The sequence below is a fragment of the Haliaeetus albicilla genome, chromosome 18 (assembly GCF_947461875.1).
Source record: "Haliaeetus albicilla chromosome 18, bHalAlb1.1, whole genome shotgun sequence".
NCBI lineage: Eukaryota > Metazoa > Chordata > Aves > Accipitriformes > Accipitridae > Haliaeetus > Haliaeetus albicilla.
In genome coordinates, this window is record NC_091500.1 from 17,305,525 (window position 1) to 17,321,485 (window position 15,961).

At 35.7% G+C, this 15,961-nt stretch overlaps 1 protein-coding gene across 3 annotated transcripts in view; it reads left to right on the forward strand.

Moving 5' to 3' along the window:
* Nucleotides 1-14,662, forward strand: part of KIDINS220 (kinase D interacting substrate 220) — an 80,422-nt gene extending 65,760 nt beyond the window's left edge. For 2 of the 3 annotated variants that reach the window (XM_069805843.1, XM_069805845.1), the window contains 4 exons: nt 6,772-6,918; nt 8,724-8,822; nt 9,975-10,223; nt 12,271-14,662. In XM_069805843.1, coding sequence (XP_069661944.1) covers nt 6,772-6,918; nt 8,724-8,822; nt 9,975-10,223; nt 12,271-13,542 — 1,767 coding nt within the window. In that variant the 3' untranslated portion in view covers nt 13,543-14,662. Of the gene's footprint in view, nt 1-95; nt 153-6,771; nt 6,919-8,723; nt 8,823-9,974; nt 10,224-12,270 lie in introns of all 3 variants that reach the window. The other variant, XM_069805842.1, reaches the window with a different exon arrangement.
* The last annotated feature ends 1,299 nt before the right edge of the window (nt 14,663-15,961 follow it).

Genomic DNA, 15,961 nt, shown 5'->3' on the forward strand with positions numbered 1-15,961 from the left:
ATTATTACGAGGTCGTTCTCACTCACTGTTTACTTCATATTTTTTGTTAAGCCCTTGATCATTTTACCCAAACCATAATATTTTGTTGTTGTTAGGATGTTATCAAGGAGGATGCTGATGAGGGGCTTCCTTCATCCACAGACCCCTCAATGGTAAATGAGTAGTCATGTGGTGTGGAAATTTTAGCATCTCATTGCTTTTTCAGCAGTAATGAGTCTGCATTAATCATAACTGCAGTTCACTAACACTGCATCAGTGGCTTTGGTGGGCAAATAGAGTAGTTGAAAACTAATGTAGTTCGTGAATGAATTTTAAGAGCTAATATTTCACTTATAAGATGTATTCTATTTTTCCCCTGTAGTTTTCCCCTTGCCTTTCTCAGTAGCTATGGTGAACTTTCAGTAAAAAGACTGTTGTGGTGGTTAAACAGAGCGAAGAATGACAGCTAGTCATTTGGTGCTTAGATTTTAGAATGAAGTAACTGTGTTTTTTTCTGCTTCAGTCAGCTCTTTCACCTGATCCATACTTCTTTAGTTGGTGAACATAAAGCTATTGCAGTTAACACAGTATAAAGCAACTTTCGATAGAAATTTAAAAAAAAATAAATTGCTGGTTGTAAGCTTATTCTATCGTAAGCTAACATCTATGTTGTCTTATCCTAAATATTCACACAAAGATTCTTCTTTATGGGTTTCCGTTTTAAATCTAACTGTGGGAATCAATGGAAAATCATGATTTATTACCAAAGTGAAGAGGTTAATATGGCTGTCATAATTCTCTTAATACTTGCTGCCAATAGTTGTTGGCAACAGTTACAGTTTGATCTCAGTTATTTTTTCTTCTAGTAAATCATTGTAAAAATGTCTTTCCATTGTTGTGCAATGAAGAAAACTCCACACAAATTCCAGAACTGTATTTAACTGCACATAACCTTCACTGAGCACCCATGTATGGGCAGTGCAATAGAAAATCTACTCTAAAGTTCTCTCTTCCAGGTCATTAGCTACCTTGTGTGAAGGGATAACTTTGGACTAAGTTTTACTGGTAGTACATTTTTGGAGACGCTGTTGCCTCCCCTGTGTTTGATTCTTTATCTCAGTATCCCATTCTATCCCCAGTCCTTTGCAGCTTGTCAGTGCAAGAAGAAAAAGTAAGGAGTTTTGAGAAAGCAGTAGAGTGATGGCTGAAGTATGTGTGTATCTGTGAGTGTGAGAAGGGACATGGGACTGAAAAAGTGGGATTTAGTCTCAGGGCAAAGTAGTGAATTTGCTCCAGCAGCAAACCTGGACCTGGTTCTCTTCTGCTTGCTGCTCTGAGTGTGTATCTTAAACGCACATAGGCTGCAGTTTCAAGGAGCAATGACTCATGTAAATTATGTAGTCTTTTGACTATAGTAAGAAAATACAGGAGTTCAAACATTAAAAAGAAACTTTGTTTGAAATAACAATAATGGAAGATTTTTAGATCTATTTTTGAGTTTAATTTATACTACTATGAATCTGTGTAGTACAACACATCAGATCATACACTTTACTAAGACTTAGCAATATTTAACCTACAGTGTAAATCTAAAATTTTGAATTTTTTTAAATCACTTGGGTAGTTTGTGAGAATGTTGTTAGTCAGGGTATGGTATTAGAATAGAACAGACTATTTCAGTTGGAAGGGTCCTACAACCATCATCTAGTCCAACTGCCTGACCACTTAAGGTCTGACCAAAAGTTAAAGCATGTTACTGAGGGCATTGTCCAAATGCCTCTTAAACACTGACAGCCTTGGAGCATCAACCACCTCTCTAGGAAGCCTGTTCCAGTGTTTGACCACCCTCTCGGTAAAGAAGAGTGTGTGCCTGACAGGATACCTCATCAGGGTTTCATCTATTCTAAAAACACTTCTTTTGTAGACTTTATTGAAATTTCTTTGAAAGGAAACAGTATTATATTTGGTTTAGGTACTGCAATTATCCAGAGCTGGTGGGGTACAATAATTTCATCCAGCTATTTAGGTAGCTCTTAACTGATGGCTGATTGCCACTATATAAATGATACAGCTTTTACTTATTAAATGTATTGGTGCATGCAAAGTAATGAAATAAACTAAAAAAATCTACAAAGTAATTAATGAACACCAAGATGTGTAACTGGTTTGATTGATGATTGAAAACAAGAGCAGCATGTAGAATCAAAATTATCTTTCATGCAAATCTGGCAAGGAGCCAGAAATGTTGCAATTTTCAATCTGCATAAAATAGGAGAATAATCATTCTTTTGAATGTTCTAAGTCTTACAGGGCAAAACCCAGTTTCTTTGGGAGTATTAATTTTTTTTACACATGTCATCATTGCTACCCATTGCATGAGTTGGCAGAGCTATGTTGAGGATGTTATGTGAGGTAGTTAAGGCCCTGCCATTGTTGTCATTCTGACACTGGAGTTGACCAAGTTCTGAAATTTCAGATCCTAGTCATTAGTCTTGTAAAATCAGTGTAGTCTAGGCTAGCTTAGTGGAAATCAGAAGTATTTTGAGAGCAGTCATCCTGTATCAATAATTTGACTTCTGCCACCTTCTATATTTGGATTCTGTTGCTGATGATAAAACTTGTCTATCTCAGACTGTAGTTTACTGTTCTTTACTGAATGGATCAAAACATAGATGTCAAACCGGTAAGTTTACAAATACCATCTATGTAGTTGTATCAATATGAAGGTGCATTGCACATTTTAGGGTATTGGCTTAAATCTCTAATGAAAAGAGGCTTGACTTAAGATGTCAACCTTTGCACATCTGTGATGGAGGCAAATGTGCATTTCTGCTGATTTTACTGCACAAATGGTTATTTCTGACAGGAACTGCAGAAACTTCTAGAGTGCTCTTCTGAAGAGTATCATTGGATTGTAGTGTTACCAGTATCTGTTCGTAGAATCCCCTATTATGTTAGAAATCAAACTAGCATTAGCAGTGGTTATCTGTCATAAACTTAGTTGTATGCTTTAGTTTGCATTGTTAATTATGACTTGTTAGGATGCAGCTTGTTGCAATGTAATTACTTTGTTCAAATACTTTTTTCATACTGCACTGAATATATAATACCTTAGGATGCAGTCTGTGTGCTTTGAATGAGAACTAACGTGGCCCAGAGCATGTAGTGTAGATAAATATACAGTACTCTTTAAGAAACTGGAAGTGCTTTTCAGAAGTTTGAGCATGAATGAAAGTGTGTGGCATGGGAGTTTTCTTATATGGATTTTCCAGGTGCTTTTATGTAGCATTTTTGTGCTTTGAATATTTGTTCTTAAAAGAAGTACCTTTTCAGTTCTGTGGGTGGTGGTGGTTTGCTTTTTGGGGGATAGGGGTGGGGATGTGTGCTCAGATACAAGGTTTAGAAGTTACTTGAAATACATTGGTTGGTATAACCTGATCTTGAAGTAGCCGGAGAATGCTTGGTTAACAGCAGGATTTTCCATCAGAAACATAATGTAAAATTTTTATGTAAACAAAATAAAGCAAGTGTCACTTTTTTATGAGTGCAAAACAGAGTGGTCTGCTCATAGGGTGTAGTATTTGTATAGCATATATGAAATGTGTATTCTGAAGGTCTATCTTAAAAGTTTCATCACGTTATGAAAATACCCGGTTTCTGTCCTAACACTGATTTCCTCTGTTTACTTCAAAGCATGTCATATGTATGTTCAACCTTTCTGATGTCACTTTAAGCTGTTGTTTCTTTTCATTCTGTTTTGTCCTTTTCTCAAAGTCGTGTAAGTCTGGGTTAAACAAAAACAGACAGGTACAGCCACTTTCTGTGAATTATCATTCACTTATTTCAGAGTCATTTCAGAATCTATCATACTGGCGCTTCATGCTGGGCTGTCTGTAAACTAATGCTCATTACTAGCCTTGAGGTTTGTTTTGACAAGCTGCTTTTAGCTTTTGCATGGCAAATACTTTTCAGACTAATGTTCTCTAAGCATCTCTAACAAAACCACTAAGGCTGAAAAATGTGTCAGTTTAAGTACAGTTTTAATTCACTTACATGATGACAGTATCCCTAAAGCTGTTTCATTACTTATTCTTTGGAGAGTGCTTTTTATAAAGAATGATTTGGATTAATATGCATCTATTTCAAACAGTTCACAGTTTAACAAAAATAGTCTAAATATTTTAGCGCTTTTCCGTATTTTTTTTATACACAGAAAGAAGAGTTTCTAAACTAACTCTTAATGCATGCAGAACAAATGACTTGTTCTTGATTGTTAAAAAAAATTTTGATTTGAAGAAGAACTGTTAAATTAGAAGTGTTTAAAAATTTTGTTCATTTATTTATAGATACATGATAGATAATGTATTTAATCAATTCAGAGAACAAAGGCAATTGCTCACACACATTACTTAGGTATCAGTTATTTTAGTAGTGCCACAATGTAACTTGGCTATAACAGTTTCTTTTATTTTAATTGATAAGCTTTCTTTCAAAAAATAATTAAGATTTGAAGTAACTTAATACCTTTTCTTTGTTGATGTATTATCTAACTCATACCAATAGTAAATAGTGTGTTTATGGGGAAATAATAGACAAAATTGGTTTTCTGAAGAAAAACTCAAAGTGTTTTTTTTAAAGAGGAAAAATAGAGATGTACATAAAAGAAGTGTATGATAAATAGTCTATGGATGAAGCTTCTTGCTGTCATCTTCATCAGTTTGATCATTGGCTTACATCCTTAACAAGATAAAGATTTTAGCTGTGCTAAAAATCAGACTAGATTAAAACCTAAATTTCCTCCTTTAGATGCCTAATATGATAACTAATTAGGTATTGTAGGCACCTAATTAGGGAAACATTCCAGAATCTGAAAAGTAACTGTCTTGTGTTCAGAAGGAATACCAAGCCCCTACGTTAGGTACCTCGACTGCAGAGGAATTGTAATGCTTAATTTATGTGCAATAATTTAGGTAGACTGCCTACCCACAAAATGGGGTATGTCTTTTGCTTCTTTAGTGTCCAGTTGACATCACGTAAAAAAAAAAAAAAATGGTCAAAGGGACAAAGGTTAGTGCCCCAGCTCTGTTTTCAAGCAAGCATGCGAACTGCTAGGCTTAGATTCCTCGCAACCTCCTGTAGTGTTCTTGAGTGAAGTTGATAGTTTGCCAGTTTTAAGTCCATTTCACATCTGGCAGAGAACTTTGGGGGAATTACATGTAATAGCATCTAAACTTTTAAACTCAGAGTAGCTTAGGTGGGGAGCGTGCCTACTTCCCCAGATCAGGATATCTCCAATAATAATAAGTTAGAAATAACTCTGAGGTTAAATGGTAGTAGATAATGGGGTTTTGGCTTGCTACCTTGGAATGAATAGTTGAATAAATTCTTCTTAAATATCCCAGTTTAGATAATTCAGATATGGTTAATACCATTCTGTGTGATAATCCTTGGTTTTCATAAGCAATATATTTGGGTCTGTTACTTTATATTAATTCTGAAAGATTAAATAACTTTGAAGTAATTAAATGAAAATGGAAAAAAAGTATCACACGTATAAAAACAGTCTTCAGTGGTGATTTGAGGAATATAGTCAAATTTGATTGACTGAACTCTGGATAGCCAAGATGCACTTCTACATCCCAGGGTTTATGCACGTGATGATGAGCTCTGAAGCTTTAGAGGCTCTTTTGCATTCTCCCAAAATGAGCTTTGCTTGGTGCATGGTCTACAGTGCTTGAACTCAAAACTTCACATTGGGAAAAAGGGGAGGGTGCAACCTCCCTCCCAGGAGGAAGGCATACAGGTATTTCATAGCTGATAGAACTGGTTCTTATTTTGCTTTTAGGAATTTGGAATCACTAGCATAACTGTTTAGAGCTTTGCACTTGGCTCCTACTTAATGCATAGGTCCCCATCCAGGGAGAACATAGTTTTTTCTGAGAACATACTGTTGTAGTATACTGACTACCTGCAGATGTATTTGTTTTGTTTTTCCATGCTTTCTTTGAAATTCCCGGAAGCTGGCAACATTAACAGGACAACTTCTGTGTTACAGATCTGAGTTGTGAATAATTTCTACCTAAATCTTGCCAAAGTTTGAGATACATGAAGCATCCTCATAGTATCTTGGAGGGCAGTGGCAGTGCTGCTCTGTGTTTCTGTACTGTGGTACACAGCCCCGTGGCTGATCTTGCATACATGGAACTGAAGGAACCTCTGGAAAACGGACAGATGTTGCTAAAATTACCCAATGAATCCAAATAATTCAGGAGTTACGTTTTAGGTCATCTTTGTCTGATAGTAAACCAGGAGGTTTTAAGACAGGAAAATCTTAGTTGTGTCTGCATTATTTTAAAAAAAAAACAAAACCAAAACCAAACAACAAAAACAAAAAAAAAAACCCCACAACCCCCCAAAACTACCCCCAAACCAAACTACTAAAATTGGGGGGAAACTCTGAGTAAAGGTGCATTTAAAATGGATTAACCCTTACTTAATATTTCTGATTTTTATGTTGCTTTTCTTAAATAATGTTATTTAAGAGAGTTATTTTCTCACATAGGCAGCACTCAAGTTGCTGTATTTTTTTCTCATATAAATACCTATAATAAATGTTTACCAATATATAGATATTCTGATAGTAATTTAAAATACCTGTACATTCTTACTCTCCTATCTTAATTTTAAAATGTAGTTGAACACAGCTTGATTTGTGTTAGTGTATATTGTGAAATTCTGGGTGTACTGAGTACTTGAACAAATCTTATGTGCACATTTTCTCACTTCTTACAGGGAGCAGGAGCAGGCACAGGATCGACTGCAGGAGTATCACATGTGTCTCTGAGCACAATGAGTGTGGAAGCTGTGTGTGAGAAGCTAAAGCAGATAGATGGTCTGGACCAGAGCATGCTACCTCAGTACTCTGCAACTATAAGAAAGGTATCAGCTGAATTTCATTTATGTATTTAGTACCTAAACATCGAGATACACAAGGAAAAGGAAATATTTAGTTGTCTCTTTTCTCTGAAATGTTTACTGAAACATATCAAATATGTCAAAACAACATCCTAACTTCTATGTGTGCTAAGTTTGGAGGACATTTTAATGCAAGCATATATTTTTCAGAGAAAATGCTCTGTCTCAAAAAGGAAAAACAGACTCAGAAATATAAATGCTGATGAGACTGGTTATTTTGAGAGAAGAAGCAAGAAACACGTTTTCAAAATCGCCATGTGTAGATAAATAGGGTTGCAAATGTGTTCTATATCCAGGTAGCAACATTCCTGGCTTTTTTTTTTCCCCTGTGAGAAATTGGCACATCTCTTCTGTTGTAAATGAGTGGTGAAGATGGTTCCATTTCTGTCTTATCACATTCCACATCTTCAGAAAAAGGCCACTGTACATTTTTCTGTTACTGGTCTTTTCTCTGAGACATTAGCACAGAATAATTTTTGTCTTTATTTTTTTTTTCACTGTTCCACATGCTCCTTTTACAAAGAAAGTAATGGAAAAAATACAAAGGTTGTCATTATTGAATGTTTTTGCTGACCTGACTTTGTGCCGGTACCTATCATATCTTAAAAAATACAACGAGGATGTTGATTCGAGGATTAAGAGACAAGTTTTTCATAAAAGCTTCAGCAATGTTCCTTAAAGCAAGAAGTAGGATGTCAGATTGCAGCTCAGTAAGTGTAGCTGCAAAAAATTCCGGTTGCTTCAGTGGCTCTAGAGTGCTAAAAGAATGTGCTCATCCATTATGTCTAATGAGATTCCTCTTATTTATATTCTTGCACTTCTTATTACAAGTGATATCATGTCAAAAGGAAGAATGAAAATGGCTCAGCCTGGTCTTTTTCCTGGTTTGATTAAGACCATCTGCTGCGATATGGGAACAAAACCACTGAGATCCCTCAGACTGAGCAGAGCTCTCAACTTGGGTCTTGCATTTTGTGGCTACTCTCCCAAGACGTAGTTCCCCTTTTACGTTCTGTCTACCCACTGATACATGGTATAAAGAGAAATACCTCTCATTGTTATGTAATGAAAATGGTTCTGTATTGAATTTGGTGCTGTTGGAAGTTAAGCACTATAAAAACATCCCTAACATATGGAATCACTTTCCTGGAATATAGATGGTGTTTATACACTTCTATGTTGATCTTTGAATTATGATGAAAATTAGAAAGAAGTCCAGTCTTCTGTCCCCAGGTATTTCTGATGATGGAAGGAATATAAGCCTGTATTTATGCAGGGAGGGAACTTGATGGAGGTAGTACTTGATGTTAGATGCCTTAAGCCAGGTGTAAAAGGTTGCCTGGCACTTAATTGTCTGATTATCATCAGATACTTAGGCATCTGCAGTCCGTTTGTGTTCTGAGTCTGAGAAATCTAGGCAGATGAATGTGATTTATTGTGTGTGAAATTTTCTACCACTGATGTGTTGTTTCCTTATGTCTGTTTATAGAACAGAATCATATTGCCTTTCATATATACATTTTTGATGGGTTTAATGTTTTCATGTTTTTCATGACATGTAGGTTCTTCTTGTCCATCAGCAATCATCAATAAGTATTCTTTTATAAAAACACATGTTTATTATATAGGATTGGACTTAAGAGTGATGTTGGGGAATTTCACTAGTAGTCCCCATCAGTATATCCAATTTTAATTACCTTTTTAGTCTGTTACTGCCAGACCATAAGTCTTGTATTGGTGATTTACGTTATTTAGTTCTGTTGTTTTAGGCAAATATAAATGGCCGTGTCTTGGCTCAGTGCAACATTGATGAACTGAAAAAAGAAATGAATATGAATTTTGGTGACTGGCACCTGTTCAGGAGTATGGTAAGACTTTCTCTTCAGTATTCAGGTCATCATAAATTAGTCTTTTTCATTATGAACCTTATCTTTTTTTCTTTCCTGTTGCCTTCTTGTTATCATCATGTTTAAGATGATAACTATTTTCTTAAAACATGCATGCATTTATTATTTTGTTACTTTGTCTTTTTGTCTTGAGCACTTTAATGAAGAACTCGTTGCCTATGGATTTGCATCTTAATTGATTGTGAACTCTGAAGTTTTGCCTCCTCTTTTTGTAAGATCTGTTTTTCCTGTATGGGTTCCCTTTTCCCGTTTTAAATTTGCCTATTTTAATGAAATTGTCAGAACTTAATTCTTCTTTGAAGCCTCTGTTCTTCTGTTAAAAGTTAGTCAGGGAGTTCAAAGTATGTTAGTGCGAGGAAATGGACAGCCAGGCTGTTAGAGATGCATGGCACACAATTGCATAAGCATAATTTTTAAAGGAACTTAAGCTAAAAATCAAGCCAATGAGATAAATGTACACTATTGGATTGGCACATACTTGTATAATGCGAGAGTGCTGCATTGAATACTATTATTGAAGCATATATATAGATATCTCATTCCCCCATTTCCCTCCTCCTGGTTTGAGAGTAAATGGCAGTTTTACAGTGAGGGATATGCATCACAGAGAACTGTGTTTTCTCCTAAGTATTTTTAGTATATTGCCAGTTTTCTTTCTGAAAATTACAGTATGTCTCTGAACTGCTAAATCAGTCTTGAAAACACTGAGAATTGCACAACGAGATTTATTGTTACATTCAGGTTGATTAAACTATAAAACAGAAGTGTTTGGTTTTGCTTTTAAATTGTAATTTATCACTTATCTAGTTTTACAAGAATTTAAGTGGTTTGTGGCATATGAGTTCTTTTAAGGTTTTAGCAGTAATAATAATTTCTAAATAAAAAAAAATCTTAAATAGTAAAATGTGATTTGCAGTAAAGACAATGAATGCACTAGGTCTGTGAACAGATTTTTTTTTTCATGCTTTTCCATGATCACATCCACATGTGCAAGTACACTTTTACAGTTGTGAAGTCCTTGTTACTATTTTTAATAAAATCCTTCTTTAACAATTTTGAGAACTTTTTCTATTTATGTAATTACACTTATATTGTCTCTTTTTGTGTGTTAAGATACTTGAAATGAGAAATTCAGAAAATCAGGCTGTACAGGAAGATCCTCGTGGAACAACTGAGCATGTTACTACCACAATTCCTCATAGTGAGCTTACTCGTCGTCCTGGGCATGACACTGAGTTGCCTCACACTGAGCTTACAGGTCTTTCTGGTCAAGCTCCCTACACACTTAACTTCAGCTTTGAAGAACTCAACACAATTGGTCTTGATGAAGCTCCTCCACGCCATAGTAACTTAAGTTGGCAGGTATTCAATAGAGAAATGTATTCTGCTTGCTTACCTGTATGGTAAAAGGTTTTTTCCATTATTGGATACAGAGAGGTCAAGAAATAAGTCTACTGTGACAGTTCATGTACTTTCAGTTCTCAGTCTTGGCAAAGACCAGTTTTGCAGAGATGTAAACTAATCACGCTCTCCAAGTCAAAGTCTTTGTCTTTGCCTCTGCCATCTGAAAACTATTCATCTGAGTAATCACTCTTCAAGAGAAAAAAATTAAAGCTATCTTGCCTTTCTCATCTTGCTTAGGGTGGTGTCCTGCAAGATTTCTGTTTATCGTAGTATTCAGACTTTGTGAATGAAATATTTTAGCTATGTGCTAGCCAGATGTTATGCTATTCAAAGGATTACTGATAGTTTGTTAGGTTTTTTAAAACAGACAACTGCAGTGCTTCATGACATCAAGAGCCTTGTCCTGGCAATGCATAATCTATTCACAGGCTCCAGAGCTGACATCCTTCTCTAACTATGGTTTCTGCCATAGGTTATGGTCAATTTTCTTTTGTATCTTATGAAATCACCTGAAGTGCGTGATTTTCTTTTGTCCTTTTTAAGAAATGAGACAGATCAGCTGATAACCTAAATAGCGATTAGAATTAAAAAACAAACCAAACAAAAAAAACCCAAAAAACAAAATCCAAACATTTAGCAGCTTTCTCATCTCTGGTTTTAGAAGTCTAATTTACAAAATCTGGAAGGTGCATCAAAATAGGAAAATACCCCAAATTACTAGCTATATGTGATACATTTAATATTCAAAATTGTTACTGAAAAGAGGTTTGGGATATATATCCCAGAGATAGATTTCTACCCCAGATACTTCTGTGTGTGTGCGTGCACGCTTGTGTGTGTTTGTAGGATCCTCATTACCCTTACAGCCTATTTCCAGCAATGGAGTATCAATGTATGTTTTTCAAAAGTGAAGTGGCATGACTCACATTTGTTACATTGTTTTTGTGTCAGAAACACAGAAAGAAGTACAAGAAAATCTTTTTTAAAACATTGTTTAAAATGCAAGTTTATATAAATAGTGCTTCTGATGCCCATATAGTTGTCTGAAGTTAAATCAAAAGAATGAGAAAGGTAGTCTGTCCTTAAGAAAACATTACAATTTGCCTTTTGGAATTTTTAAAGTCAATATTGATTAAAAAAGAATATTGCTGCTTCTCTGTGAAAAGGAGGAGTACTCCTGGAAATACACAATGAAATTAAATACTTCTCTTTGTGGTGAGGAACCATAGCTGCTGTTAAGTATGGATAAATAGTAGTGAATATACATAAATAATCAAGTGTTAACTATTTCTGAGATTCTTGCATTTTGCTTTGGGCATTGAATTGCTTAGGTGTCATGGCAGATAGAATTCACTTAAACATGATTTTTCTGTAGTTAATCATGTTCAGCTGTTCCCCAATATTCTAGTGTATATACAACATTATTGATCTTATGAAAAGTTGTCAGTAATACTTGTTTCGTCATATAGAGGGAATAATGGAACCTGCAGATCTTGTGTGTGTTGCTTGCTGGGGGGATTATGAGCATCTTCTGAGAAGGAAGGAAACACGTTGGTTTGCATTGCATTCCAGTGCAGAACAAGAAAAAGGAAAGATGATGAACAGAAACAAGAAAGATAAGAAGGATGTGTATAAGAGCAGGAAAAAGATGGAGGGAAGGGAGAAAAGAAAAATAGAGAGTGAGAAAGAGAAGGATGGACCAAGAGGTTCTATCTATATGATTAAGTATCCTGGTTTGTGGAAAACTTATGCTATGGGGACCAACAATAGGAATACTTTGTAAGTTTAGTGAATGTGTGTGATTGCATATATATGATTCTAGTAAGCATATTTTAATTATAGCATTGACAATTTCACTTGCATAATCTATTCACAACAAAAAAATTCATTTAAGCACATACTTGATGCTTTGAGTTATTTAATTTAAAAAGGTTAGTGAAAGTCAAAATAAATAGTTCATTTAACTGTTCTCTCTCTTTTTTTTTTTTTTTTTTTCTCCCCCCAGTCACAAACTCGTAGAACTCCAAGTCTTTCAAGTCTTAACTCTCAAGATTCTAGTATTGAAATCTCAAAGCTTACTGACAAGGTGCAGGCGGAATACAGAGATGCATATAGAGAGTATATTGCTCAAATGTCACAGTTAGAAGGAGGTGCTAATTCTACTACAGTAAGTGGTAGGTCCTCCCCTCATAGCTCAAGTGCTTTCTATATGGGGCAGAGTACATCAGGGGGTTCCTTGCATTCCAGTGCAGAACAGGAAAAAGGAAAAGATGGTGAACAGAAACAAGATGATGGAAGAAAGTCCTTCTTGCTGAAGAGGAATGATGTTGTTGATTACAGTACTTCAGGTGTTTCTACTAATGATGCATCTCCTTTGGATCCTATTACTGAAGAAGATGAAAAATCTGATCAGTCTGGTTCCAAGCTTCTCCCAGGAAAGAAGTCTTCGGAAAGAACAAGTATTTTCCAGGCTGCAGATTTAAAGCTTAAGGGAGTTACTCTCCGGTATCAGAAACTTCCAAGTGATGAAGATGAGTCAGGAACTGAGGAATCAGATAACACTCCTCTTCTTAAGGAAGGTAAAGATAAGAAAACAGATGGCAAAGTAGAGAAGCAGCCCAAATCTCCAGAACATGGATCTGAACCTATTAGAACCTTCATCAAAGCAAAGGAGTATTTGACAGATGCTCTTTTGGATAAAAAAGATTCGTCTGACTCTGGTGTAAGATCCAACGAAAGTTCTCCAAATCATTCCCTCCATAATGAAGGTGCAGATGATTCACAGCTTGAAAAGGCAAATCTCATTGAGCTTGAAGATGACGGTCACAGTGGAAAGAGAGGAATTCCACACAGCCTTAGTGGCCTTCAAGATCCAGCTGTGGTTCGCATGTCTATTTGCTCAGTAGATAAGAAAAGCCCTTCTGAAAGCAGCTTGATAGCAAGTAGCCCAGAAGAGAGCTGGCCAGCTTGCCAGAAAGTCTATAATTTAAATAGAACCCCTAGTACAGTAACCTTAAATAATAACAGTGCTCCAAACAACCGAGCTAATCAAAATTTTGAAGAAATACAAGGTATTAGAGATTCACCTCAAATTATCCTGCACCCTGGCTCAGGTTCCAATTCAGCTGCTGTTCAGAATGAGAACCTGAAGAGCGTCGCTCACAAGCGGAGCCAGCGTTCAAGTTATACCAGGCTTTCAAAAGATTCCTCAGAGCTCCACACTGTTACAGCCTCCGAAGGGGCTGGTTTTGGAGAAGAAAGAGAGAGTATCCTGTAAAAAGCAGCCAGGTTGAAACAGAGTGTGCCCATGAATTGTAGCTTGCTTGGAATTCTTTCAGTGTGTTGTTACATGAAGCTCTGTAGTTTAAGCTTTCAGTATTTTAGTAGAAGGTCTAGATTGTTTTCAGTCATTTTCTTGGGGAGAAGTAGTAATTTTTACAAGAAGCAAATTACTTCAGATCTTCCCCACATATGAAAGCAGTATTTGTCACCATGGAAAACCAGTTCTTTTTTAAGACACTGTGCAAAGGTTTGGTCGGGGCAGATGTTACAGAAGTAAGTATGGTCTAATTATTAAAATTATGATGTGATTTTATTTTTATGTTGGGATATGTATTACTTATCCCTTCTAAACATTCCAGTTACATCTGCATACTTGCAAGTAAAGACTGTGTATCTTTGCCATTTGATGTAAGAGATGCCAGAAGATTAAATATCACAACATGTGACACCCTTATCAAACTTTGCGTTAATTAGTGGATTAATGTGTCAAACATATATTGCATATGTTGAAATTTGGAGTGTTAAGATACCTATTTGGCTCTATGTACACTTTTACTCTCTGTATGTTCGGTAATTGCTGTTGACTTTGTGAACTTTGGGTAGAGTGGTGATAAGGTTTGTAAGGAACGTTGTCTTCATGTGTCATTGGAATTGGCAGTTATTTATAAGGTAATACCTTATAATTGATTTAGTGGATCCATTATTTATTATAGGTACATAATTTTACAGTCACTGGTCTAAATAGATGCAACCACCTGAGCTACATTAAAATATTGTAAGGATAAAGTATGAATGGGATGTCTGAACTTATGGAGTATCTGTTGCTGTGCATGATCTTTCCTTGGTACAGTGTTTATCATTTGGTTATGGAAAGAAAAATAAGCAGTGTTTGCCATTTTAAAAATAATGCATACTTTTTGGAATCTCGTCAGATCTCTGTACCAGCTTCTTTATTTCTGAAGTACAGTGTTTGAAGATTTTTATATCATCTAAATAATGTACCTGAATGTCATTGTAGCAAATACTTGTACTGTCCAGTGAAACCTGCATGTTTCTGAGGAAGAATTGTTCAAACTAGACTCTGGTAGTACAAAGAGAATAAAAAATAAATTGGCCTGTTGGGTTTGTGTCCAAATTTCTTTTTATTGCGGTATTTTGTTTCTTCATTTGATAAAAATGTTACATCCATGTTGTTTTGGTTACAGTACTTCACGGCTTTAATTGAAAAGAATGCATTAAAACAATGTTGTTATTAATACAATACTAAATAAGCATCAAGTATAAAAATACCTTTGCTAAATGGAATTGCCAAAGCAGGCATTTCTAAAGGAAGTGCTGCGAGCTGCAGAGATGTGGCCACCTCCTGCTAGTCCAAAGCAGTAATCCTGCTCTTTGTGGCAGTTAACATGTGCTGGTAGTTCTGCACAGCTTTGTTTCTGTCGTAGTGCATCTCCAAACAGATGCCTCCAGTGGGATCATGTGGTCATGGCCTTTGTTATCCAAATCAAGAGGATGCTTCTCTATGCCAGAGTCAACAGAGGAAAAACTGGCTTTATCTAGGCTCTTTTATTTTTTTCATTCCATGGACATCTCATACTTACAGGACTGGAGATGTGATCTGTACATTTCTGGATTCTGTTAAATTGGTGTGTTATTTGATTGAATTAAAACTTACTCATCAGAGTGTTACAAAAGTACTGGGAACTTGTGTGCACATATCTTTATATATTAGAAAAATTATTAGTTGAACCAAAAAGCCTCCCAAAACAAAATAGGAAGCCCCCAAAGCCTGTGTAGTTTCATGATATTTTGCCGAATCTTTGGAAACAGTTTTTTGGTTTAGGTTCTTCCTATTTAAAAACAAACAAACAAACAAACCAAAAAAAACCCCCAAAAGCCATCACTTTCTGGAATTTTGGGGATATGAAAACTTTTTACAGAAAGATAAGCATTGTTTTGTAAGAGAGGACAAGAAGTGTAGCCTTCTTAATTTAGACATATTGACAGTATTGATGACAGTTACCAGTTATTTCAAATCATTTTGTCTGTTAAAGTCCTCAGATAATCCAAATGGATTAATTTTAAATTTTCATATGGCTTTGAGATTTTTTTCTTCCTGAAAGTTTTATCCCTCCAGTCTTCATAAAATACCAAAATTGAGATGAAATAGGTAGTTGAGTGGAGCACTTTTCAGTGTTTCTATCTTGTATTCATTAACACCAGTGTAACTGCTTACCATCACTAAGAAACAATAGTTACAAGCAAAGTGTCTGTGTAAGGTTGTACAGGGCTTAATGTAATACTCTCTCTGGGTATGTAGATCCATGCCCCGCCTGGCATATGGGTACCTAAAATCATTTCAGTTCCAAACAGTGGTTCAGTCCTGCTTCCTTTAACTGCTTTAACTGCATTAT